The sequence below is a fragment of the Manacus vitellinus genome, unplaced genomic scaffold (assembly GCF_001715985.3).
Source record: "Manacus vitellinus isolate BGI_N305 unplaced genomic scaffold, ASM171598v3 scaffold_22_pilon, whole genome shotgun sequence".
NCBI classification, from domain to species: Eukaryota; Metazoa; Chordata; class Aves; order Passeriformes; family Pipridae; genus Manacus; species Manacus vitellinus.
The window spans coordinates 8,792,439-8,819,671 of NW_021939632.1; the positions used below are offsets into that span (position 1 = coordinate 8,792,439).

The window sequence follows — 27,233 nt, forward strand, 5'->3', positions numbered from 1 at the left end:
GTCACTTGGGTGCCCACCCACAGCCCCACAGATATTTCTGGGGGGTCAGAAATCTTCTCCCCTTTCTTTTTTTACCTCTCTTGCCTTTGTCTCCCAGCACAAGCCCCACAGCACATGGTCCCTACGCAAGCAGCCCCCTCAATCCGCCCCTCGCCCTGCAGCTATTTTAGAGTATTTACAGTAAGGCAGGAGGTATTTTTAGTGCTGCCGGCTCCCGGGAGAAGCTCTGAGCCTCTGAGCCGCAGCAGTGCTGGCGCCAGAGAAACTGCCGCTGCTCTGGCTGATATTTCTTGTATAATTAAACTCAATCCATGCCGGGGGCTGGGTCTTGGCCACCAACTCAGCAAGGAGGGGAAGGAGCGGAGCCAGAGAACCAGGGGCTGAGGGCTCTGACGGATGCTGGGTATTGCTCCGCAAATGCTGGAAAAGCCTGGCCTTGAGACTTTGGGGGAAGTTTTGCCAGGCACAGGGGAGCAGGATGGCTCTGAAAGGGGTAGAGAGTGGGATTTAATGGGACCAGAGCCCAAACCACCACCTCAGCAAAGGCAAAGACCCCATACCAGCATCATCCCATCCAGCTCCCCTGTGGGAGATGGACCCAAAGGGGTTGCTCAAGGCTGAACAGACAGCACTTAAAGGCAACCTGGGAAAAAGCAACAGGATTTGAAGAGCACCCAGTGCAGGGCAAGCTGGAGAGATCCCTTCTGGTAAACAAAAGCCCAAGCTGGAGTTGGAGCCATGTCGGAAGTTTGGGGGCTGTCTGGTTAGCCAGCATCTGGTGAACACAAGCTGTGGCTGGAGGCTGACAAGCAGCAGCACAACCCCTCCTTCTTCCCACACCCACCGCCCCGCGTCTGTCCGGGGGCCCCAATCTGCCATCGAGGAACAGGGGGAATGACAGCCCAGAGAAAACACAGCACCCACCAGCCTTTAGTTTGGGTTTGGGGGGTTTTTTTCCCTGTGCAAAAAGAACAGAACATTTATTCCTACGCTCCCTTAAATTTCAAGGTACAGTTCCAGCAATCCAGACACCAAGCTGGCATTCCAAGCAACAGTATATTTTATATAACTGGGTTTTGGGGTTTTTTTTCTTTGTTTTTACCACTTTATAAAGCCATACAATGAACTGCAAAGAATCCAACATCTGTACAATGGGAAGACAACAGAGGAGTGACATTCACACACAGACATGGTGCGACCGAAGTCATCCTTACACGCACGACAACATTATGGGCATAAAGATACAAAATATAATGTATTTTTTTTCCATCTATATAAATACACAGAAATGGGCGAGTCTAAAAGTTTGAAACTGTTTGTTAACACTGATTAGCAAATAAATCTGTAACATTTCCAAAGTAACAAAGACAACAATGACAAAAAAAAAAAAACACGCATAACACGATGGCACAGGATCCGCCAACAGAAATGTCATATTGCTTCCTTTCTTTTTTTTTTTTTCCTTTTTAAGGAAAAGAAAAAAAAATTAGTAACCCCAAACCAACCTCGCAATTTGCAAAACAAACGAACGAAATGAAACAAGCCCCTGCGGGCTCCTTTGCTGTCTGATCCTCCTGCCTGCTCCAACGGGAATGGTTGCCTTTTGTTGATGCTGTTGTCTGGGTTTTTTGGGGCAGCTGGTTTCTTTACCTGCCCGACCTGCTGGGTGGGGATTTACTTTACACTTCGGTTCAGGCAGTTGAACTCGCTGGAAAATCAATGCCTGGAGGCTAGGTTGGGTTTTTCTCCCTACCTAGTTTGTTTTCCATGTGTGATTTGACCAGGAGGCAGGCAGCAAATGTTGCATCCAGAGCAACCCCAAACTTTACTCAAAACCATGAGCCCCCCCCATCTCCACCAGCAATGAGGGGCTGGTAAAGACCATGCGATGGGTACATCCCATCAGCAGATAACGACATGGATCATCTCCCAAAACAGCTCCCGGGGGCAGAGCCAGACACAGCCCATCGAATGGGAGCCCCACATTTCATGTATTGCAGGTGCCACTCTGTGGCACAGACAGCAAATTACCGCCCCAGGGAGCATTTCCCAATAGACAGCAATATCAACAGCAAAGGGAGGACGGGTGGGAAGGGGCTTCTCTGAAGAACAAACTGACACAAAAAGGGCACGTACAATAAACTTACACACACACAAAAAAAATAATATATATATGTGGGGGAAAGTGCGTTTTTAAGGATATCTTTGGCAAGAATATATGCAGTTCTTTGTGCAGGAAGGAGGGGTGTGTTTGTGTGTGTGTGTGTGAGCGAGAGAGAGATACCATCCGGCTGCTGACAACGGCAGTGTGATTACAACAAAACATATGCTGGGCTTAACTCGCGCAAGCTCGAATCTCAAATAGCATGACTGCGCTTAAAAAAAAACCAAAGAAAAAAGAACAGATTATTTTCTGTCCCTTTTGTAAGGAAAAAATGTCAACACTAGGTCCCCACCAGCCCCAGGATCTGGGCAATCCTCAATGCCACTGACAGTCTCTCCTGGGTACAGAAAGGGTAGTTACACCTAAAAACGTAACTTAAAAAAGGAGCTAAAAGGAAAAAAAAAGTGCCTTTAAAGGGAGCTGATAAACACCCGGCTACATCATTGGAAGGTGATTAGCTGTGTGTTAAAAAAATAATATAATCATCAGATAATTTTGTTAGTGTTTGAGATTTGGCTACGGTCTAAATCTTCAGCTAGTGGGTTAGTGGGGAAGCCGTGAGTGGCTCGGGGCCCGAAGCAGGCATGATGCTATTGGCAGGTATCTGCTGGGGTCGGCTTCTACACAACATCTCTGGGGTGCTTAGATCTGTTTCGTTTGTACGGGGAGAAAAAGAGGAATGGGAGTTTCAAGCACCGGTTTCCAAGGCAGCAGATTAAAATAAAATTACATTATTATCATCTCTTTTCTTAGCAGTGAGAAACCAAGTCTGAAAAATAGAGGTTTTCAAAAATATATCTTTATATATCTATAAACACAGTGTTTTCTCTGATGGGTGAACGTCAGGGTGAAGAGATCACGGGTGAGATTGTCTCTTGTCTCGCTTGAATTTCGCAGAAGGAGGGAATCGCTTTTTGGAAATATCAAAAATTAAAAGGTCTCAGCATCTGTGTGGCCAGGGAGCTGGGCGGGGGGAAACCCCCCCCAGAGTCCCTTGTCCCACCACCATCTCACAACCAACTCCTTGCTACCCATCCTTTCACACTCGCTTCAGTACATCAGCACAGCCTCCGGCCCTGGCAGCCCTCTCTGGCCGCCCACACCGCTCACTCCCCCATGCATGCACACACACACACACACACACACACACACACACACACATCACTCACACACACCACCCTGACACAGGGGGCCCCTGTCTCTTCCCCCATCTGTATTTTATCTTGCTCTGGATTTTCTTTTAACGTGCAGGTGTTTCCCCAGGGCAGGGGAAGGGGGAGATATAATGGGGGAGATATGATGCGCAGAAAGCAATATGGCAAAAATAAATATTTTCAGAGTGTAAATTTAACTTTTCCTCCTTAGAATTTCATTAGCTTACAGTATTTTGTCAGTATAGCTCGTATATATATTATAGCTATCAAGGCAAGGGCGGTCCAAGGGAGATAAGCTCTCCGAGGGACTGCAGTGCTATGTTTCTAATTTTTGTCCCCAGTAGACTATCTGGGCCACTTTGCATTGAAAACTTCTCCCAGAAAGCTCTTGGGGGGAATATTTGCAGCAGAGGGCCAAGCAATGACCCCACAGCTCCAGCCAGATCATTGTCCCTGCCCCAAACCTGCACATGTGACTGAAGCATCCTCTGCCCTCTCCCCAGCACCACGGGGCTGGGACCTCCACCTGCTGCCCCCCAACCATGATCTCTCTCCCTGCAGCAGCATGGAGGCCCTTCACCCCTCTCACCTCCTGGCTTGCCCTCCTCACCTCCCAAAGAAAAGGGAAAAGCTGACGGCACTGAAGTCACTGCAAAACTATGGTGCATTTGAGGGTCGCAAGCCTCAAGCCAGAAGGCTTTGGGGGTATGCATGTGTCAACCAGGGTGGCTCTCAGAGGACCTGCTACCTCCCCACTGAGCCAAAGTTGCCCAGCCACTGCAGATCCTTTCCTTTGTTTCTTTTTTTTCTTTTAATTTTCTTCCTTCCTTTTCTTTTTTTAACGTGGCCTCCAAAACAAAAGGAGAAAAAAGCGCCTGAGTTACTTGCAGTCATTCGCCTTTCGTGCAACTTGAATGTCCATGCAATTTAAAAACCGCTTGCGTGTCTCTGAAGAGATAGACAGGGGTAGCCACGGGTCTGCTGCTTCACACAGGGAACCCACCTGTGCCAGCATCCGCTATTATTATAATTATTATTATTATTATTACATTGTATTACTTTCCTTTCTGTTTTGCTTTTTTGTGTTAAGAGAATGTGACAGGCTGCAGAAGAAAACTGCCAAAGAGGACTAGTGAGGGGAGGGAAAAGGGGAAGATGGGAGAGGAGGCGACTTTCTGCATCCTTCAGGTTCCCGGGGAGTATCTGCCTTCCCCAGGTGGAGGGCAGCAGGAGCCCCCACATCTCCTTGCAGGCTGGAGGGCACAACCACCCCTGCAAAGGTGGGGAAACACCATGACCTGCCTCTCTGGGTGGACTCACAGCGTCTCACCTGTGACTGGTGCTGGGCTCCAGGTCAGCCCATGGCAGAGCTCCCCAGGGATAGGAAGGATCAGGACCAAGTTCCCCCATGTCCCCAGCAAGTTGCCAGGTAGTGAGCAGGTTTTGGGGGAAGCACAGGGACTGGTGAGGACTCTCCTCTGCAGCTGGACAAGTGAAGATTTCTGAGAGCATCTCCTCTGGTGTCCCATAGACCCAGCCCACATCGTTATCTCCTATGGGTCATTACAAACATACAGCAGACATCTGCTGATGGAGATGCTGGGATAGAGCTTCTTCCACAGTTTTGCCAGTTGGCTCTTTTTTTTCCAGATGGAAGACACCAGTCCTGGTCCCGCATTCAGTCCCAAATGGATGTCACCAGTCAGGCCATGATGCTGAAAGCTGGAAACACACCTCTCACTGCTGCCTTTGCTTTGGTCACCTTCCCCGTGATGGCACATGCATCCTGTCTGGCGTGACTTTGTGGCTCTCTTATGTAGGCGCGTGGTTTTGTTCTTCTACATGTGTGTTTGGCTTGTGTTGAGTTTTTAGGGGTTTCGTTGGGGTTTTTTTGTTGTTTGCCGTTTTCCTCCAAAATTCCAACCCTTTTCCCCCCCCAATTCACTTCCCTCTCCCACAATGCACTTCCTCACACTCCTTCTCGGATCAGCTCCAAGTCCTTCTCCAAAATTCAAGAATCACCCGCAAGCACCACCTCATCTCTTCTGGCCAGAGCCAAGCATGACCCTGGAGACAAAGTTGACAATGGCTGCAGCTGGCTGGTCTGGGTCCAGCTCAGCAAAGAGATGGCAGACGTTGTCTGTGGTGCTCCCTTGCTTCCTGGCCACAAAGCCAAAGAGCCTAGGTGGGAAGAAGGCAAGAGGCTCATTAAGGTTTGCCAGCACTGCCCCCGCAAGGAATACCACCATCCTCTTCTAGCATGGTCTTGTCCAACTTCCCCTCTTCAACCTCCCCTCTTCAACCTCTCACAACACAGGGGGATACATCCCAAATCAGCCTGCACAAAGGCCCATCTCCTCTTCCCTTTGCTGCAGTTTCTTTGAAGGTCAGTTTTTCACCATCTCTTGGCCAAACTCCCCTTGATCTGAACACCTCTGCCACCCCCCAGTCCACACCCAAGAAGGGACCTTCCAGATGATCACAGCATTGCCTTGGTTTGGGTGAGGACACTTGAAGCCAGCGGTGTGATCGGCTGACTATTGGGGTAAACCCTCTATGAGAGGAAGGCCTTGCAAGGACACAGGAAGCTGAGTGAGACCATCTGGTTATTTCTGTCTGTCTCTCCCCTGATGAATAAAATGTCCCCCTTTTTTTTTTTTTTAATTAGAACATGCAAACTCAAGTTATAAATACAGGGGGAACAGAATGTGAGACAGGCCCAGGCTATGGCATTTCTAATTGGGGAGGGGAAATATCCCAGCAGCTGGACATCCTAATAAAAACCCCTTCGCTAACACAATGGCTAAAATTAGTGGGAACTGGCCCCTGTAAATGGGCTCAGCCAGCAGCTCTGTGCTCCCATGGGTCAGGACAGGGAAGATGGTAGGAAAGGGAAGAGATAACTGGTGGCTCACACACCATCAGCATAACCCCAGCTCTGCTCCATAAGCTGGTTCCAACTGACTCTGCTGGGAGAATTTCCAGTAAGGTCAGTTCATCAAGGGCCATGCCTGCTCTGACTAGGAATTTGGGACTGAAAAATACTTCCAGAGTCCCCAGGACCATGGTCTCATGCTTGGGTGAAACACTTCTGCATTCTGCAGTGAGGAGCTGAGCCCATCTCACACACAGCCAAGAGGTTGTCCGGCATAGGGAATCTCCCAGCCAATGCCCAAACATGCACAGGAGCTACTTCAACAGCAGCTGGGAGAAATCTGCTAGGAAGTACAGAAAGTACTTACTTGGCTGGGCCACTGCCATCAGTTTTAGTCCACCTGCAAGGACAAGAGAAGGTGTGAGGGTGATGCCTTCTGCCTCCCACAGACAGGATCATGATGAGGGCCACTGCACCAATGCTGGAAGGCCAGCCTGGCTTTGCACAGGTTTGGCTTTATGGAAAAATGATGCACCTCTCCCTCAACATGAAGGTAGTTGGAGACACCAAGAAGTCACCAGAAGCAGCTGGTGTTGCCCCACAGTATCGAAGGAGACCTTGCGTCCCTGCCCTCCTCAAGAGCAAGGGGGACAGAGGAAGCAAAGACCCTGCTCCAAGCATCCCAGGAGCCTAGGGGAGTGAAAGGGGTAGGGGTCATATGCTAGCCCCAAGTTAGGGCACTCACTTTCTTTCCTGGGGGTCCAAGTCGCAGAAGGTGACGGTGTTGAGGGGGTAGTGTCGTCGGAAGAACAGTCTGAAACACAAAGCAGGGAATGTCAGGGCCAGAGAGCCTCCATCTCTGTCCCAGCACAGCACAGCCCCACCAGCACAGGGAACACTACCATATGTCTCCCACAGGACAAAGTCCAGCCCTGCCCATGACCACATTGATGCCACCCCAGGGACATCCATCACCAAGACATTCTCTGAATCACAGCCCCACCGGCTTTTGGAGCCCAGGGACATGGCCATGGAGACTTACTTTCTCTGGTTGTCCGTTAAGGTGATGCCTTGTGCAGAGACTTTGAAGTGAACAATGGTAGCAGTGGGTGTGGGGTCAGCCACCAGTGTCTCAGCAACAGCCTTCGAGATGGCCTGGGGGCCTGTCAGTGACTCCATCTCCACTGAATTGATGAAGAGGACATTGCAGGCTGGAAAGGGAGACAGCAGACGTGGGGTCAACCACTGCTCCGAGCCCCATTCACCCCGTAACAGCCCTTCTCTACTCACCTGCACCCTGCTTGAGGAGGTCCGTGGCCGAGTTGGTGGCTGATGCAGAGTCTTTCTTTTCCTCCATGGGATCTAGAAGACATGGGATGGTTAAAGTTGCTCCCTGCTTGGAAACCTACCACATCCCAACAGGCCATGGGGACAGATGCAATACCTTCTGGTCCTGGCTCTTACCTCGGTCAGGAATGACCAGTTTGCAGGGCAGAGCCAAGGGCATGATGGAGTGCTGGTACACCAGAGCCGAGAGACAGCCTGGGGAGAGAGAGAAGATGGTCAGCACAGAGCCAGGGACATCTGTTTCCTCAGTTAGGTCATCGTTGCTCCAGGTGGATGGGAACGGCTTTTAGGTGGGTTTCTGCACTAATGGTCCTAATGCCACATGTGGCAATTCGTCTTGCTGAAACCACTATGCCTACAGAGGGCTCAGGGAGGGGGCTGAGATGCCAGGGCCATATTAGGAACAATGAATTGGGCAGCCTCTCAGAGAACATTAGTCATAGGATAAATGGAACAAGGGGAGCCCCTGCCCCCCACCCTGACCAGCAGCATTTGTCCTATACATGTGTGCAGAAAACTATGCACCTATGCATGCAGGCACATTTGTGTGCTCTCATGAGTGTGCATGACCTTAGAGGCTCCAAATGCCCACAGGATTCACCCAGGCACAAGAGGCAATTACAGGCTCTCCCAGACACCCAACAGTTTTGCTTTGACAGTCTGGTAAAGGAAAGGCCCTCCCAGCCCAACCCCACATGTAGGAAGCACCTGGGGGCACTTACCAAAATTAGGCTCGTTGGGACATCCTTTTAGTTTCACACCCCGGGGGCTAGTCTCGATGAGGAAGTGCCTCACCAGCTCGTTAGTCATGTCTCCTAGGAAGAGATGGGATGTTCTCACACCAGAATCACCCTCCTCCTCCTATTACTATGCAGTCCCATTAGGAAACCAGTGCCCCAACTCAAGGGAGGGGTCCCCACCAGTACACATACCCTCCCCAAATCAGGACCTTTACACAGGGTCAACCCCAAGCCAAGCTTCCCCACAGCATTGGTGAGCTGGAGAGGCTCATACCTCATACGAAAGCCCAAGATGCAGGTGCCCCTGAGCCCTCCACAGCTCAGGATAAGAGGGTATCTGGTGCTTCCCTGTGCCCTGGGACGGAGGGATCCTGCCACATCAGCACATACGCAAGAGCACAACTGGCTCAGCAGGCCTGGCTGCCCGCTCACCCCAGCTGAACAATGGAAAGAAAGCATCTTGGCGTGGGAAGGAGAAGGGCACACAATACCTTTCTTGTTCTGCTGCATGACCGTGGGAGGTGGAGAAGCTACTTTCATGGCGAGGCCGTAGGCTCCCCGGAAAGAGTGGCTGTCTCGGATGATGAAAGCCCCAGGCTCCCTGTCCTTCAGCAGTGCAATGGCTGCAGGACAGAATGGCAGAGCTCAGAGAGAACCAACACACCCTCAGAAACCAGAAAGTGTGGGTTGGGATGGGGCGCCCCAGATCCACAGCCTCACAGCTGGGCACTGCAATGTTACCGTGCCCCCTGCACATCTGGATGGGGGTCTGGAGTGGGTCTGTGGCCAGTCACAGGCTCCCCCCAACATCCACTGCCCTTGCATGGGTATCTCAGAGCACCAACTCCCACCCTGCCTAGTTCTGAGCAACCAAGCACTAGAGAGCAAGCAGAAACCAATGGACCAAACGCCAGGACCTTGATCCTGAGGTCATCCTGCCCCCTCCTTGTTCTCTTCACTTATTTTAGCCATGACTCCAAGACCCCTCTGAGCTCTGTCAACTCAAGACCTGCGTGCTTTGCATCCCAAATTGCATAGTTCCACTGCACACTGAAGGGACTGGTGCTCCTCCACCAAGAGGAAGGTTTGAGGAGCCCACATCATGCAAACCTGCAGCTGAACTGAGCTTCAACCCCATCTGCAACAGTCTGAGCATCCATAATACACCTTCACTCTCAACCCAGCCCCTAAAGGAAAACTTTGGTAATCCCTGTGATCCCAGACATAGCCCAACTCCCAACCCTGTGTCATCTACCTACCCTGCTCCCTGGAGATGTCTGGTTTGTACCAGTACTTGGAAGTGTCCTGCACAAACTTGACATTGGCACGAGTCTCAGGGCTGTTGTCTGCAAGAAAGGGAAGAAAATGCAAGGAAAAAGTTAAAAGATGCTGTATCTGAAACTCTACATGTGGCTAAAGTGTCAATACCTCCAACCCCTTTCAGCTCCAGCACATTGCACTAACCTCAACCCAGTGCTCCATACCCAGACAGGCTGATCATCATCTGGAGCTTATGGGGCTGCTGGGCATCTAAAGCTAAATCCAAGCACATGGGCCCTCGAAGGGCTGTGTTGGATGAGCCTCTCTGGCACACAGCCAGAGACAAAATGGGAATTCATCATTTAAAAGGAAGCTGGCCAGGTGAAATAAAAGCTGTTGGAGGAAAGAGGTATGTCCAGAAGGTGCTGGGGAGATCCTCTTCAAAGGACCTTCACTGCTCTCTAATGTTCAAGATCATAAAAATCATAGATTTGATAGATTTTATCAAAGATCATAAAAATAAATTTCTTCCCTTATTTTTGCTCCATGCAGAGGAACTGGATAGGTCGACCTACCCTGAGCAAAGCCTGACCCTAGCCCCAGCCTGACCGTACCTCGCTCAGTGTCCAGCAGTGGCACAGCTCCCAGTGGGAGCTCGTGCTCTGGTCGTGAAGCTGTCATTCACTCAGACAACACTTCCAACAATCTGCTTTCCAAAAACCACCAAGCAACCAACCTGGAGGGCTGGATAGCATTTCTGCTGGAGATGTTACCAACCCTCAGCTATCTGGTCATCTCCATAGAGGCGGGGGGCCTGCTCCCCTCTCCAGGTCATTCATTAATTGTTACGGTTTTTAATTGCTCATGCTTCCCCACTGGGAAAGATCCCTGGCCACAGGAGTCACAAGACAGGACAGGTGCCAGTGTGCCCACAAAGGGCTGCCTGCTCAGCAGTGAAACAGGCCCAGCAGTCAGAGCCACTGCTGCCCAAAGCTTTATTCTCCCAGTCCTATCAGCCTGATCTTGGCGTCACCAAGGTGTCCTGTAATGGGAGCTAGCGAAGGCGTTCCAGGCACGGTGGCACCTGGAGCACTGCACACCATTTGAAATGAGGAGGCAGCGCCACAGAGGGGTCTCAGTGGGGTAAAGGCCACCGGGAATGGGGCCAAGAGGTCAATGCATCCCCACATCAGAGAAAAGTTGTCTCCAGGAGCTTTGATCTCCCCATATACATCTCTGGGCACTGTTTACACCAGCAATGCCAGTTGGTGTTTTTCCTGTTTGGATTTGTCAGAAAGCGCAGGAAATGGCCCAAGCCCCAGCAGTGCTGGTGGTTTGCAGATGGACAGGAGGGGTAAATCAGGACATGGCTGAAATCCCTTCCCTGCTGGCCGGAAAGGAGGAGGAGGGGAGAGCCTTGGGCAGGGTGGTGGGATACAGGGACCTCTGAGGGCATTCCATACCTGGCATGGAGAACTTGGAGAAGTCCGGCAGAGTGTGGGAGAAGGCGACGGCACTCCCACCACTGGGGCTGGACATGCCACTGGAGAGGGGTGAGGACACCTTGCCATTGACAGTGGCATAGTTGGGGAGGCTGTTGGAGCGGTCCCCGGCTGACATCCTCCGCTTCTCAGGCAGCGCAGGCTGCAATGTGGGGCTGCCCTGGCGGTAGGCAGCCGAGTCCGGGGAGGAGGAGTGCGGTGTGCTCGTGCCAGGGTAGTACGCCGGTGAGACAGGGAAGGACGGCGTGGAGGGAGGCTGGTAGCCGGAGGAGCTGCTCTGCCGAGACAACGTCAGGTGCCTCTCCTCTGGGCTGGAGTAGCCATACAGGGGGCTGCCAGGGGAGGTGGCTGCTGCAATTTGATGCCTGGCCAGGCTGGGGCTCCCCAGTGGGGCCACCAGGTTGCCATGGGCCGCAACAGCATGTCTGCCCAGCCCAGGGCTGCCAGGAGCTCCGCTCACGCTGGGGTTGATGGCTCTTCGCCCAAAGCCAGGGCTGGGTGGTGTATTTGTAGCCACTGTCCGGTGCAAGGTGCGGGGGCTCCCTGGCAGGGCATGGACCCCCACCACGTTAACCTGTGGCTGCGGCCGAGCTTGGGGTTCCAGCTGGATGCCGGCTCGGCCATCGGGGTAGTCGGGGCTGCTGTATGTCGAGCCTGGGACCCCCCCTTGGACCATTGCAAAGGAAGATGGAGACGAGTTTTGATAGCTGCTGTGAGCAGAGGGCATCTGCGAGCCAACAGGCGACTGATACGCAGGCTCAGCCGAGGTGTGGGGAGGTGTAACCGTGCCGTGGGGGCTGCCCTCTGACGGGTAGCTGCGGAGGGAGGCCCTGAGGAGAGATGAAGAAAAGGAGGATTCAACTATAGTGCTCATTCCTGCTGCTGGCTGGCACCCTCCTGCAAGTGGTGCAAAGGGAAACTGAGGCACAGAGCAAGTCAGCTGCTCAGTTCTTCAGAGGTAAAACAGTGGGGTGGGTCTTACCATGAAAGCAACTAGAAGCAGCCTTAGTTCTACCATGCATCCCTATTCCATCTCAAAATATGACTTTCTAGGAGACAGTCTTTTTGCAGCTCTGCTCCCAGCAAAACACGTGATTCATTCTGTTCATTCTGCCCTGCCTGGCTTGGCAGGCTGGGCAGGTGCAGAACACTCCGTGGGCAGGGCAGACAGGGGACAGGGACAATGGTTCCATCTCACCACAGAGGACCAATGCTAAGCCTAACCCAGGGCTAGGGGCCCCATCTCTCCTCCCACCCCAGGGGCCAGGTTCCCAGTGACCAGCAGTGACTCAGACTTCTGTTTTCAGGGCACTGAGGCGAATGGTTGGCCAGGATCTCCAAACCCTGTGTGGAGAGATGAGGGTCCTTCCAAAGGCAGTTTCAATGTAGGAGGAAGCACCATCCCAGGAGGTGTTCAAGAAATAGCTGGATGTGGCACTTAGTGCTCTGGTTTAGTTGGCTTGGTGGTGTTTGGTTGGAGGTCTTTTCCAACCTTAATGATTCTGTGATTCTAAGCCTGGCACCAGGCAGAGTTCAGCCCTGTGCCACAAGTCCCCATGACCTGCACCCACTGTCTTACCCGTCCACGCTGTGAATGGGGCTGCTGGTGGAGACAGGGCTGGGGGCAATGAAGGAGTTGGACAAGGTGCCATTCCTGGTGGGCACCTCCGAGCCCCCAGGCTGGGCAGCTGGCAGGGTCCCTCCCCTGCCCGTCGTGGCTGTGCGGGCCACCGACTCGACATAGCTCCTGGGCTCTGTGGCAAAAGAGAAGCAGAAACAGATGAGCCCACAGCTTGGATGGGAAGGGGGTCACACCTTCCAGTATCCACATTTCATGCCAGTGAAGGTGCTTGAGCTGAGCTCCTCCAGCTGAACATTTCCCTAATATCTCTTCCATCAAGGGTTGTGCAAAAACACATCTGGCTCATCTGGACTTTTAAGATGCTTCCAGAATGCTGAAGACCCCAGCCAGGGCATAGGGAAGGGGGTCATACCCACCCCTTTCCCTGAGGGGACCAGAGCATATGATCCCTTCCCATACCACAGCCCCTCCACCCTGCTCTGATTCAGCATCCCTCCCACCCAGGATGCCACATAGAACACGTCCTGCTCCCTACTCATCCACAGCCTCTAAAAATAGAGCCAGTGACTCTGCCCAGACTGCGCTGACTCACACAGGACTGATGACGATACCCTGTGGTCCCTGCCCTCTGTGGCCCACCTCTGCCAGCCATCTCCAACAGCAGACCATAAGGCAACTCCAACTATTTCCACTGCAGCATCCAACACTCTCACTCCCAGCCCAGCTTGAAACCAGAGCCCATGAACACAACCAAGAAAAGCAATTTTCCTTTGGAGCTGCCAAGCTGTCCCGTGCCAGGAGCAGCAGGCTGGGCTGGCCATTACCAGCCATGGCAGATGGCAGACCCAGCCCTCTGTTATACCTTTCCCCCTGTCTCCTGCTCCATCCAGGCTGATCCCTACCCCTATGACAGCTGTCACAGCCTCCAGCCCCCCCCAAAACCTGCACCAGAAGAAAGGGCTGCAGCTTCAGCCCCATTTCCCCATGCCCTGCAGCCATGTCACACCTCAGCTGGAAAATACATGCCCTATGTGAGACCCACTGGCATCAAATGCTATGGGCCAGGCAACCTTGCAGGTCTCCGGCTCCAGGGACTCCAGGCTGGCCATGCCTAAGCAGCTCCGCAGTCGTAATTAGCATGACAAACATTATTATTATTAGTCATAACAGCTGGGCTCTGGCTAAGCCTTCCAGCAAGCTGGCCTGCTCACAGGCAGCCACGCCAATGCACAGCTCCACATTCACTGCCGGAGCAGGGGCATGTAAGGAAAAAGACTGTCATAGGTCCCCCTCCTTCCCCCACAGCATCATCTGTCTGTGCACAGGGGAGGAGGAGTCCATCCCTCAGGCTGATCTCCCTGCCCAGCCCTGCTCAACCACCTCAGGAAAAATCTGAGCCAAAACCAGATGATAGACTCCAACACAGGCTGGGTACCACCATCCAGGGCAGGACATCCTGAGTGACAGGGATGAGGCACTGCCCAGGAGGACGTCCAGGGCAGCTGCAAGAAATTCATCACAGCTTAGGTAATTAAATTAATTTCACAGCTACTCACTTTTCCCCTCCCCTGCTCCCCAGCCCAGACTAAAATTAGCCAGACAGTACATATGAGTCAGTCTGCAAGAGGTTAAGACCAAAAGGCTGTGAAAATGCCATCCCCTCCTGAAAACGAGGGGGCTGAAGCAGGCAGGAGCAGGGGCCTCAGGGAGGGGGGACAACGTAGGAGTGTCACAATGAGGTGTGTGACCATGGGCACACATTACAGACATTTGGTTCAGTAGGGGTAAACAGAAGGAAAAAAAAGATAGGCAGTCTCAGGCAGGATTTTTTTAGGTTGAAAAATCCAATCTTGACTCCTTGTGTTTTCTTGGAGATGGGACGATGGATGGGAGAATAGAGAAGCTGTGAGTCACCAGGGAGGTGGGCATTTGTTCGGGAATCCCAAATCTGAGCAGGGCTGTGCTCTGGCCAGAAATCCCAAGCGCTGAATCTGTGCCAGTCTGTTTTAAAGCCTCCTCAGAGGTGGCAGCCAGATCCCAAGCTCCCATGCTGCCAGAGCATCCCCCAGCCCCATGCACAGCCCAGCCATGTAGGTTGGGATCTGCTGAGCAGAGCACAGAGGGGCAAAGATCCTCCTGGAGTGTGTGGCTGGGAGCAGAGGGTCCTAAGCCAGAGCTCTGTTAAGCCAGAACACCAGTCCCTTCTCAGAACTGTAGATTCAACCCCCAAAATACAAAATTTTATTAGAGAATGAAGCAGGGCAAGAGGCTCATTGTGGTCACTCAGCCTGGGCAGTGCAGGGTCATTGGACATCCTTGCCTGGGAGTCAACCACCATGCAAGGGAACAGAGAAGCAGCACAGCTTGAGCTCCTGAGGGTTTGGTGGGAAGGAGAGGAGAGGCACTGTTTAGGTTTTTGGAGGCTTAAAGCTGGACAGATATGGTAAAGCCTGAGGGAACTCAGGAAGGAAAATCCTGGTTTTATCCCAGCTTTTCCTCCTTTAAAGTATCCAAGAAGCCATCACTGAAAAATTAATTCTGGAAGTAGAACATTTCTCCAGTACTATGCAATGTTCAGATTCGGGTTGTGTGCCTTTTGAGGAACTTCTGAGGAGAAATGCTGACAGCTCCCAGGGCCACAGGAAGGACCTCACTCACCAAGAAGACATCCTCTCCTCAAAACCCATCCCGAACATACAGTTCCTCATCTCAGCCCTGAGGGCCCAAAAATTCATGAAAGAAGAAAGCAAAACCACACAACAACTGTTATCTAGCAGGCAGCACTCTGGGGAATCACAGCCACTCCTAAAGCTTCCATCCCCAGAGACATGCCACCCCACATCCCACAGTGCATCCTGCATCAGTACAGCCAATCCTGAGTTGACACCCCAACTCAGCCCCATCCTTGGCATCCTCAAAAGGTGCAACTTGGAAACAGGAGAGGTGGGGGATATTTAGGCAGCTGCCTGGTCAGCAGAAGATGTGCACCAGCTGCTGGTGCTGTGCTGCTGCCCAGTCGGCTGAGCCGGCAACACACTGGTGGCCTCTGCGCCTGCTGACCTTTTGTGCTGCACTTTGTTTTATTTTCCCTCTGAACAGCAGAAGCAAAGCCAGAAGGGGAGGGCAGGAGACTAAAACTGGCGCTGCTTCTCCCAGCACCCCACCAGGCTCATCCAAAGCTGGTCGCAACGTGCCAGCATCCCCAGAGTGCCACTGGTAAGGATGCCACACACTGACAAAGAGCTTTCAGTCCCCATGGATGATTGTCACCCAACATGACAGACCTTCAGGTCCAACTTGGACATTGGCAAATCCTACCATGACACAAGGCATGATGAGCCCCTCCTCGAAAGAGAGCTGGACAGACAAGACTCAGGCTCTTACATCCCTGAAGGACAGTGCAAGGGAAGGCTGCTGGCACAGACACCAGAGGCTGCTCTGAGTGACAGTCCCAACAGTGAGGCTGAGTGAGGAAGAGACAGAGAAAGAAAAGCCTTTCTTACCTTCTTCAGAGTCACCGCCCGCTTCCCCTTCTAGCTCTGAGAGATGGAGGGGCAGAGGTGTGATGGGAGCAGGAAGAGGAGGAAGAAGAGAGGTGCAAGACAGAAAGAGAAATCAGAGTTAAGCAGCTTTGCCTTGCTCAGGCAGGGGCACACAGAACACATAGGATAGCCCTACACCTTCCCAACACTGTGCTCCAAACTGGATCCCAGGCCCCAGACACCACCATGGTTCACCTCAGCAGATGATGTCCAAAACCCAGGGGGTTGGGGAAGAGGGAACAATGCAGCAGAGAGCAAGCAATGGGCTGCTTCAAGAAGCCCAGCAAGCACCAAAAAAAGCATCAGGTTGCCCTTGAGGGCAGAGCAAGAAGGGTCTTGACGGCTGGGCTCAACCAAGCTGTGACCCCCAGGCTCAGACGGGTTTAGGGAGGTTACACTCAGCCTTGAGATGGTTCAGGAAGGGGCCCTGTGCACTGGGGAGCAGTAAGGTCTGGCTTGCCAGGCTACTCCAGGACACGTCCCCAGGACAGCAGGGCCTTTGCACACAAGGACTGATGTCCAGGATGGAAAGAGCTCTGGATACTGTTCTGGCTGACAGGCTCAGCTCCCAGAGAGCAAACTGTCTCCAGCTGTGCTAGAGAGGAGAAGGAATGGAGGGGGTGAGAGAGGGAAGAATATGGTCCTGGGCAGGAAACAGGACAAGGTTTTTCTTCCCTTCACCACTGAACCCTTCTGTGCTGAGCCCTCAGGGCAGCACCAACATCTCCTACCCTTACACAGTCTCAGAGTCCCCACAAAAGCTGACAAGGACTCCCACAGCCACTTGGCCCCAGAAGGGAGGCAGAAGTGCCTTCTCCAGACAGGAGACCCTTCCAGGGGCACCCTCACAGATGCCCCTCCAAAAAAACTGCAGTCCCCAAGCCCACACTCACCTCCCACTGGATGCAGCAAGATCTCAGCTGGGTTGTGGGGTTTCAGCCCCAGTGCTGAGAGTGGGGTCTTGGCCAGGCCAGGGGGCGAACGCACTGTAGGCACAGTGGACACAAGAACGTTAGTGGAGGGGTGGGAAATGAAGTTTCAGAAAGGCTGGAGCTGCGATGGGTTCAGAGCCCCATAACCCATCCCACCCACTGGCTGCAAGGAAGAGTAGATGCCCTTGTATGAAGCAACACTCTGGGGATGGACACCAACCCCCCTCCCCATTTTGGAGAGGACACAGGGCAGGATGCAACTGGGAACAAGCACCCTGCCCCATCACAAGGCTGACAGGATGGAGAAAGGGGGCAATTCCCACCAGGAGAGGTCCAGACACCATCTCCCAGCACTGTCCCCACAAAGGCATGAAGCCCCTTTCATTCCCCCTGTGTGAGCAGCCATCCCCCCAGCCCAGCTCTCCCACACCTGAACTCCTCTCTGCCAATCCCCACATCTGGCTGAGCTGGAACCCAACTGTGCTGGAGCAGCTCATCACCCCCATGAAAGGGCCAGAAGGATTGCCAAAAGAAACCTGTCCTCCAGACCAGGTCAGTGAGTGGGTGAAGATGTACACACAGAGGGGTGGCAACGTACACATGAGGTCTGCACCCCTGTGTTCATACATACATACCAGGAGGGGCTGCATATGTATGTATGGCTATGGTATGGATGGCAGTGGGGTTTCATAGGGCAGGGTAGACCTCCCCAGGCAGATTGCACCTCCTCTCCCCTCCTACCTCCTGGGTTTACACCATCTCCCTGATGCTGCATTTTCCCACACCAGGGGAAACCTCAGGGCATCAACTTCAGCAAGAGGGACCAAAGGCCATGAGCCTCCAGCAGTGTTTGAACATCCCCGACCAGTGTCACAGGTACAGGGCCTGCGGCGAGGCTGGGAGGCAGTGGGTGGTGGGAGCTCCAGGGAAAGCCAGATCCTCGCCCTGTGGCCAGGTCCCCCCAGCACCCTGGGGCTGGAGCAGCCAAGCAGCTAAGTCCCTGGGAAACCAAGATGGCAGCACCTTCCCCAGTGGTGTCTGATTTCCCTAAATCCAGCTGACTGCAAGCCTCAATGTTGGCTCACACCTCAGCTGGCTGATGAGCAGCTGGGTCCTCCCAGGGCAGGGAATTCTCCCAGGACCACTATTCGCCCATGGAGGGAAATTGCTCCTGTATCCCCCAGGGGCACTTTGACAACACCCAAAAGCTGCAACTTCAAGTTTCCCAGGCTTCCCTAGCTGGCGCTCATTAAGCAGCACTGCCTCAGAGCCATGACCCCAGCCAGGCTGTTCCTGTCACCCCTGCAAGTGACTCATCCTCCAAAGCCACTGTCCCACTGCCAAAGGAGCTGCTGCTGCCCCAGGGCCGAGCTCTCAGTCCCCAGGAACAACAGGGCCATTTCCGAGCTGCCAAGCACCCTGGGGACACTCCCACACTCCAGTCACTGCATCCCATGAGACAGGGCTCAAACAACAGAGGGTTGCAGGGAAGGAAGAGCAACAGTGCAGAAGAAAACAGCCCCAGGCCCCATGGGCTCAGCTATGGGGGGCAAGTGGCCCCAGCTGCAACCAGGACATGGCATCAGAGGGGGCTGTGCTCAGCCCAAGCATCCCCAGCCCTAGAGCATCCCTCAGCCCTCAGCCTACAAAAGCATTTGAAAGGGAATGTACGGGGCTGCCATCTTTTTAATGGGTTTCCCAGTTGACTGGCTGCTCCACTGCACTGGCCCAGCCTGTGTCATGCTGTGCCAACGTGTGGCTGCTCATCAGGGTTCGTCGTTCAAGCTGGTCACACAAACCCAGTCCACACAAACCCACCGCTACTGCAGTCAGGGTTAGTCAGAAAGGAGGGATAACGCAGGGACAAGCTGCATGCAAAGGACATGCATCCTAGCCTTTTTCCCCCTCCTGCCCTTGAAACAGCAAGCAAGAAGTGGTATGGTGTGCGAGTCTGCTCTCCTGATCTTCAGTCCCTCCCACTCGCCTGCTACCGTGGTCTTGCTTCCCTTCTTGTCATGCTGGCAGGAAAGATGGGGAGATGCAGGACCAGGATGGAGCGAAAACATGCCCCTCTCCTCATCCCACCTTGAAATCCCATCCAAAAAACACCCCAGTGAGTGGAGGGTAGAAAAAAGCAAATAGGAGTGTGCAAAGCATGGGATGCTGAAGGAAGTGGGATGCTGATGGTAGCATGGAGTAATGGGATGTGGAGGAGAGAGGAGGATGGAGAGGGGGAGCGGTTAACATGGCGGTGGGTGTCTGGAGCCTGGAGCTGTCTGACCTTTGGCAATTTTCTGGCTTGCCTAGAGCCACCCACCGAGCCCCTGTGCTCCCGGAGCCACGGCACTTACAGGTGTTGGAGTAAGGGGTTTGTGGTGAGACGGGGAAGGCTGGGGTGGGGGGAGAAATCTCACCGCCGCTGGAGGGTGGGCTGGTGGGAGAGGCACCCTCCATCTCTTCAAAGGCTTCCTTGTAGCTGTGAAGGTGAGGCTGGGAAGAGCAGGAGAAAGGGTCAGTCCCGTCCCTATGATGGGCACAACCTCCGAGGAGAGGGTAGAGGGGACAGAGGGAAGGGTTGCACCTCCTCCCTGCTAGCCATCACCACCACCACTACCACAAACAGCATCATTGTTCTCCAATTCTATGGATGCTATGAATGCTGACCAAGCCTTCCCCCTCTCTGGAGTCATCTGCACCCAGACAGTCAACCCACCCCCACCCAGCATTCCCCCACCCCAGCGCACCTCTTTGGGCCTCCCTCCAGGGTTGGCTGCGATGGTGCTGACCACCTCAGGTGAGAGGACAGTGGGGCTGCGAGGTGAGCTGGGCTCTGGCGAGCTCTTCTCATAGTGGCTGTCACTGGGGGTCCGCTTGCGGGCAGGGACAGCGCTCTCCTCTGCAGGAGGAGACTTCTCCCGGGACTGCACCCCTGCAGGGCAAGCACAGGGTTGGAGATGGGTGAGGAGCTGCCAGCTGAGATCGGGACCAGCAGGAAATGCCCCAGAGCTGATCTGAGAGATCTCCCCAGGACTATGTGCATAGAAGGGACTCTGCCCAGCAGAGATAGCAGCTTCAGGACTCACCTGCACCTAACCCCCAGACCAGCATAAGCAGTTATGAGCTAGAGCAGATACACCCTACAGTGGTGGCCCTGGACCAGGCCAGAAAGATAGGCAGGATTGTGCTAATGGCTGAATTGCTGCACTAGCCCTCCCAAGCACAAATAGGCTCTGAGGGGCAAGAGCACCTTGACAATAGACCAGAGAGCCCAGCCCTGCAGAGCTGGGGAGCAACAGGACCTCCTGACAGCATCACACTGGGAAAGGACTGAATCCCCCAGCATTAGGACAGCTGTATTCAGCTGCATCCTTGCTCCCACAGCCAGATGTGGCTTCAACCACAGCAGCAGAAAAAGCTTGGATTTTGAGTCCTCAAGGCAGAGGGAGCGCTGAGTAAAGAAGAAAGAACCCAAGAGAGATGTGGTGCAGGAACCCCAACAAACCACTTCTGATCTCCTGTCTCCAGTGCAAAGCCTTTCTAAAAGGGGAGATCAGCATCTCCTCTCCATCTACCCCCAGATCTCCTTCCCCAGACCCCAGTGGTATGAGCCACCAACGCCTGCAGCCTGGGAGGAAGAACAGAGAGAGCAAGTCACCACAGGACAATGGGTTTCTTGGGCTGTGCAGTCTGGTAGATCCCTGTTGGCTGGGGTAAAGTTGAGGAACAGGGAAAAAGTTGGCACAGGGCAAGGGGGCTCAACTCTCCCAGCACCTGACAGGGCCCAAACACACTCTCTACTCAATCTCGCCTGATGAAGAGGTTTATCAGGGCTCATGGGCAATGGTGCCGGGTTCAGTGCACAGGAATGCCACAGAGCATCACAGGCACAGCTCAGAGCCCCGTGAGACTCCTGCTCCTCCATGGGACTCACTCATCCCCACTAACAGAGATGACAGCACTGTCCCCTTCACCTTTTCCGCAGAGTCAGAGAGCAATCACACTCTCCTTGATCAGCATATTAGGGAAGAAAAAAAGAGAAAAAGGAGAAAAAAAGAAAGAGAGAGGCCAGTATCACGCTCCAGGAAATGCACTTTTCAAACACCAACTCCTTTCCCACGGGCTGGCGGAGGAAAACCAGCCATCAGCTGCTTCCCCTCGCTCCCCGGGGTTCCACACAGGACCCACGCCTCACGCCCGCTGACCTCCTCTCTTCACCATTCGGCACCCTCACCAGAGCTTTCCTGGCCCTGGGGAAAGGGCTGCAAGTGGGGAAAGGGCTGGGAGCACAGAAGGGAAGGAGGTGGCCTGGATGCATTTCTAAATAATCAGCCCAGTGAACGGCAACAACAATAAAATCACGGCTCGGGGGGAGAGGAGGCCAGGCCGCGAGGCGGGGGACGCGAGCCAACGGGGCTGGCTCCAGTCGCGGAGGCGGCCTGGAAAATTCCACTAAGAGCAGCTTTGAAACACAACTCCCGATCCCTTCTGCAGGTGCTCGCCGGCATGGGGCACGGCCATTAAAAAGACCCAGGGAGGGAACAAGGGGACAGAGAAGGTCCCTGAGAAGCTGCCTTGCAGGCACTGGCAGCATTGTATAGGGTCACCCTATATCTTTTGTCCTGCCCTCCACTGAAAGGGAGTGAAGATCAGAGTTGTGAGCATAGGGAGAAACAAGATGTTGGAGAACAACAAAGCAAACTCTTATACTTTCTTTTTTCCCTTCCACTTTGTGCACTGTGGGTTCTCCTGTATACCCAGCCCATCCTAAAGTGAGCTGTAGGGCCCAAGCACTTCACAGAGGCAGGGACTGCCTCCTCAAGCTGTGCATGGCTGCCTTGCTTTGCATTTTCCATTTGGGAAGCCCTAACAGCAGACTGCCATAGCCTGGCTATCAGTGCATTTTACACATCTACAGCGGAGGTCCCCCTGCTCCATCCCCAGGGCTGCGTGTCACGTAGCAGCAGGGTGCTGGATCTGGCCCATTGGGACACTAAGGAACTCACCAAGCTTTGGCTGCTCCACTCCCCAGACATGGAAAGCGGCCGGGGCCGCAGGGAGGGGAGGGAGGAGAGGGGGAAAAAGGGACTCATTGTTCAGGAGCTGAGAGTGGGAAACTTCACAGGCCGCCCGGAGCAAAGCCTGGAGGAAACCCAGGCTCTGAGCATGGCTCCCCCAACCCCCTGGGTGATTTATGGGCTGGAAACTATGCTTGAAAAACAAACTCTACTTTCCCTCACTTGCTGTGCCCCCTCAGCAGACACACAGCCTCCCTTAGCCATGGTACTGTCACTGTCTCAAGAATGCCCTGGCCAGCTGCAGGATATGAGATTCCCCTTCATAAAGAGGGAGCAGCAGCCTGCATCCCACTCCTCACCCTCACACCCAACACCTGCGGGACTGTCACCCCTTCTGCTGCTCATTTAAGTCCCTAATTTGGTACCAACCCACTGCCCTTGGACTCAGTACAGCTCTAGGGCTGGTGAAGGGCAGGGGCACAACAGCAAGGGAAGGAGGATGGCAAACCCAGCTCATTTTGCAGCTAGGAAGCCAGGTTTCTAAGACAAATCAGGAGGCAACTGCTTTTGGGGCATGAGATGCTGGAACTACTTCCAGGCAAGAGCCAGGTTATATCCCCACAGTGGACAAGAAAGGGCAAAGTCCTCGAGATGTGGCACTGAGCAGTTAAAGTCAGACAGGGACACACAGCACCCAGTGAAAAGACATGCAAACTTGCTCCCTGCCTCCATGAAGAACAGAAGCTGCCCTGTACTGCTCCCTGTCAGCGCCCAGCTCATCCCATCCTGCCAGACACAGACATGTCTACCGCTCCCCACCTCCCAGCCTGATCATTCCACTTGGGCACAACAAAATAACTTACTCTGTGCTGAGGACTGGGAAAGTTCAAATCTCTTTGGTCCTCCTGGGGAGAAACGCAAGGTGCCAGTGGAGAGACAAAGGTCACACAGAAAGCTGGTGACTCCCCACCCCACTCTTTGCCCCCAGCCCAATGCCATTTCCCTCCTCCTGCTTGCCCTGGGACAAGTGGGTGCGCAACAAGCACCAAGCAGGTCCCCAGCACTCATCACCCAGGGCAGATCCAGAAGGTGAGACATGGTCAGGGCAAAGCTTGGAGGGGTTGGAGCAGATCGGGCCCAGAAATGAAAACCTCACCAGTGAGCAGTGCCAGGCTTGGAAGAGATGCAAAAGCCAGGTAGGGGAGTCTGTACCCAGGGCCAGAGGCTCCCCCATCCCTGAAGGAGGTCAAGGGGAGCCCTGACCATCACTCTGCTAAGAAAAGGGATAAATCCTGCATGGGAAGGGTCTCCTGAACCTCCCTCAATCCCACGTCCATGCAACACACAGAGCATTCAGCATGCAGGGATAGAAAAGGAAGGAGGGATGAGGGGGAAGGAGGGAGAGAGAAGAGAGGTAAAGGAAGGAAGGATGAGAGGGAAGAATGCAGGAGAGGGAAGGAGAATGATGAATGGGGAAGGTTGGAGGACAAGGAAGGAGGTGGAATGAACAAACCGGAGAAGGACCGTTGCTGGTTCAGAGGAGGACGGGGGACTTTGATGCTCTTGTTGAGTTCCCTGAGCTTGGCGTTGTACTCTGCCAGCATACCAGGACAGGGAATGCAAGGAGAGTGGGAGATCACAGAGGACAGACACAATCCCCCAAGGAGAGAAAAAGGGGCAGACAGGACAAATGTCACAAGATACGATAAGGAGAGAGAGGGAAAGAGAGAAAAGAAGAGAAAATATTAGATGGGCTCCAACAGATGAGGCTGGGGTCACTTGGGGTCTGAGGGAGCTCAGTCCTTGCTTGGAGATGCTTTCCCATCAGCCAACTTGCTTGGGTCCACGCACCACATAAACCCATATGAGAAATCAGTGGTGGCTCCCAGTCACCTTGTGCAACACCACAAATGCCCCATCACCATTTCCTTAGGGATGGCACCATGCAGGTCCCCTCCATCATGGGATGCTCAGGGCTGGGACATGAAGACATGACCCCAAATGCCTTGTCGGGAGATGAAGATGACTTGAAAGATGACAGGACCACCTCCTCTCTGTGGGGAGATGCTGGGCATGCCAGCACTGCCCTGTGCCATCTCTTCCCCTCCATCATCAGCGGGAAGTGGGAATGGGAGCGTTCCCTCCCCAAGAACGGAGGAGGTGTGAGATGCTCCTCATCTCTGCACTAGGACAGGCAGGCAATTTATAGCAGCAGGGAATGTAAACAAACCCGTCTGTGTCCCACTGTCCCTGTCAGCCGTCCCCTCCCAACATTGGCTTCAGGACACCTTGTTCCCGCCAGAGGTCAGGCCACCCGCCTGCGCTGTCCCCACCTCAGCACAGACGGCCCAGCTCCAGTGGAGACAGGTGGCTACAGGCTTGGGACCATCCCACAGATGCCTCCCTCCTCCCTGGGAAGCCCAGTGGCTGCAGAAGGATGACAGTGACACCAGCCTAGCCCTGAGGCCCTAACCCCAGGGTTGGGGAGGTGGATTTTTTTTTTGGTAGACACCATCAAACATCCATTTCCCACACACTGCAGATACTGTTCCTCTCCTTAGAACTGTTCTCTTTTCCAGCCCATTTTTTATACTTATATGGGGCGGTAGGGGAGAGCAGGCATGTGCTCCTTATAATATTAAGTCCAGACACACAGTGTGGTTTGGGCATCCATGTGTTCTTAGGTTTGTTTAAATTCTCTGCAAAAGCCTTGTGACCCTTTGTGAATCTCGTCTGGATCACTGAGGTCGAGTTCAGATGGATGCAAACTTCCTCCAACACCTCTGTGACCCTCCTCATTCCCATCCCTGCTACTGGCACCCTGCCTGCCTCCCACCCTGTGACTCAACCCCCACTCCTGGGAGGTTGGTGCTGTTGGATTTTTCCAGCCAAGCCTCTTCCCCCTCCCTCTAATGCCGGGCGAGTTTCTGGACTGAGCACAGAGTTGGAAAGGACAGAGCTGCCAAGCCCAGCATCACGAGCTGGCCCACAGCCCCAAGCCCTTCCCAAATGTCGCTCCACAATTCAACTACTGCAGCCAAAGCAGCGGGGAGGGAGGGCACCGAGCTGCCACAGGGCCATGGCACCTTCTTCCCGGGGCGCTGGGACACTCCTCAGAGCCCCTGAGCTGGAGTTGCAGGAGGACAGGGGATCAGAGGATGCAGTTTCCCCTCCGCAGCACGGAGCTAATGCCATCATCCAGCCACAGAACCAACACTCAGCACTGCACCCAGCCAAGCACCAAACCCCTGTGGCAGGACTGGGAAGACATTTCCCAGCCCCTGACCACTGCCCTAAGGCTAAGTCCAGCTTCAAACTACCCCAGGCCAAGCTGGCTGGGCCACTGGGGCAGAATTTCAGCTGCCAGACAACAGCCTAGTCCACACTCCAGCAGCACCCCAGCTACTCAGGGAGGAGGTCTGAGCACTGAACCCAGCACTCCAGGGGGGGAAGCAGAGTCTGAAATCAGGGATGAGCCCAGCTACGTCAAACACAAGGCAAGTTTTCTGCTGGGATCTTACACCAGAGCACGCTCCATACAGGGAGAGCATTATGTCCAAGTGGGGTCCAGGCAGGACACCCTCCACCAGAGATGAAAACATCTTCCCAAACTCTGCCATATTCTCCCTAAAATAAAGCAAGCCCCCTGAGACCCAGTGACTGGCCCTGCCACCAGGGAGAGACCAGCCCTGTACTCTAAAGGGGTGAGGACTGGGGCAGGTCTGACACCCTCGGCTGCCCCTTCCTACCTCTGGGCAATGCTGCTGCAGACAGCAAGCTGCAAGAGGGAATCTTAGCAAAGAAGAGCAGCACAGGCTGTCCTCATGCAGCTCAGAATGCCCTCATGGCACGTGATTCAGTCCCAAGCCCAGATCTGGCATGGACGAGGCATCGCCGCATCACTCCTCCCCAGCTCCACCATGCATTCCACCCCCACGGGCACCGGCACTTTGGGGCATGCGATCCTCCCCATCCCCCCAAGGAATCAAAGAATCCTACCTGCCACCCTGTGGGCCACCAGGCCCTCCAGATTCAAGGGCTCTTCTGCCGACCTCGACAGGTCTTCATAGCTCTCCGGTCCCTTGAGGGGCATCTGGATTTGCGCTGGGATGGTGGGGGAAGGCGGGGAGGAGGTGAGGAGCTGTTGAGACCCCACAGGACTGTAGGAGGTGCTGACTGATGGGAGAGTGCCCATCTGTGCTCCTGCCGGAGAATGGCTGTAGCTCCTCGGATCCGGCAGTGGTGCTAGCTGGTAGTTGTAAGGCAAATAGGTTTCCCGATACTCATGCACCCCACAGTCCATCTCTCCAGGAGAATAGGCTTTGCCCCCAGGCTCACAGACCACGGGGCTCACAGATGTGCCAAAGGACCTCGGCTGGGCCACCTGCGGAGATGGCCGGGCGTAGAGGCCAGACACAGCCTGGGTCGAGAGGGAGGAGGGCAAGGGTCCCATTGGCTTATCCTGACGGGTGGTGGCAGGCACACTCTGCGACTTGTGGACGGCAGGTGCAAGATCCAGCATGAGGACATCAAGGGCTTCAATGGACTGCTCAATTTCCCGGCGAGAGGGTGCCCGGGGGAACTCAGGCATGCTGTGGCTGTGTGGGGGTACCATCTGCAGTGGGCTGGGCTGGGGGCTGCAGCTGGAGATGCTGGGGCTGTGGCTCTCCGTGCCGCCCTCCTGCAGCCGGGAAGGTGGTCGGCTTCCTCCTTGTTGTTGCCAGGAGTTCAAGCCCCTCTGCACGGCCTCCCGGCTGCTTGTACTGCGAGCTGGGGCCTGGGGCAGCACTGGGTTTACATCATATTTAGCAGTGTCTACCGCTGGGAAGGACCGGGAGCGGTAGGTTCCAGGGTGGTCATAGCCATACAGGTAGGGCTGGGAGCTCGGCAGCGGTTGGGGCTGGAGCCAGCCCGGGGCGTGGGAGCCCGGTGGGCGCTGTGGGTAGCCAGTCAGGTGCTCTTGAGTGGATGCTGACGGCCACAAGGAAGGCAGTGGGTCACGGAGGTGGTGGCCTATCAGAGTGTTCTGGTTGTTGTAGGGGTAGCCGCCATTGGAGAGCGGCTCGCCATCATACAGCCCCTCCTTCAGCAGCTTCTCAGCCCCATTGCAGCTCGAGGGG

At 54.2% G+C, this 27,233-nt stretch overlaps 1 protein-coding gene across 1 annotated transcript in view; it reads right to left on the minus strand.

The window, feature by feature from the left end:
• Positions 1-949: 949 nt before the first annotated feature.
• TNS1 (tensin 1) overlaps positions 950-27,233 on the minus strand; it is a 46,180-nt gene continuing 19,896 nt past the window's right edge. Inside the window, exons 16-32 of the mRNA XM_029959899.1 lie at positions 26,113-27,228; positions 23,627-23,707; positions 19,843-20,027; positions 19,513-19,588; positions 17,060-17,152; positions 16,128-16,163; positions 12,622-12,796; positions 11,004-11,872; positions 9,540-9,626; positions 8,772-8,903; positions 8,263-8,355; positions 7,658-7,735; positions 7,484-7,555; positions 7,236-7,404; positions 6,939-7,007; positions 6,561-6,593; positions 950-5,499 (exon numbers count right to left, since the gene is read on the minus strand). Coding sequence (XP_029815759.1) covers positions 5,355-5,499; positions 6,561-6,593; positions 6,939-7,007; positions 7,236-7,404; positions 7,484-7,555; positions 7,658-7,735; positions 8,263-8,355; positions 8,772-8,903; positions 9,540-9,626; positions 11,004-11,872; positions 12,622-12,796; positions 16,128-16,163; positions 17,060-17,152; positions 19,513-19,588; positions 19,843-20,027; positions 23,627-23,707; positions 26,113-27,228 — 3,509 coding nt within the window. The 3' untranslated portion in view covers positions 950-5,354. The remainder of the gene's footprint in view (positions 5,500-6,560; positions 6,594-6,938; positions 7,008-7,235; positions 7,405-7,483; positions 7,556-7,657; positions 7,736-8,262; positions 8,356-8,771; positions 8,904-9,539; positions 9,627-11,003; positions 11,873-12,621; positions 12,797-16,127; positions 16,164-17,059; positions 17,153-19,512; positions 19,589-19,842; positions 20,028-23,626; positions 23,708-26,112; positions 27,229-27,233) is intronic.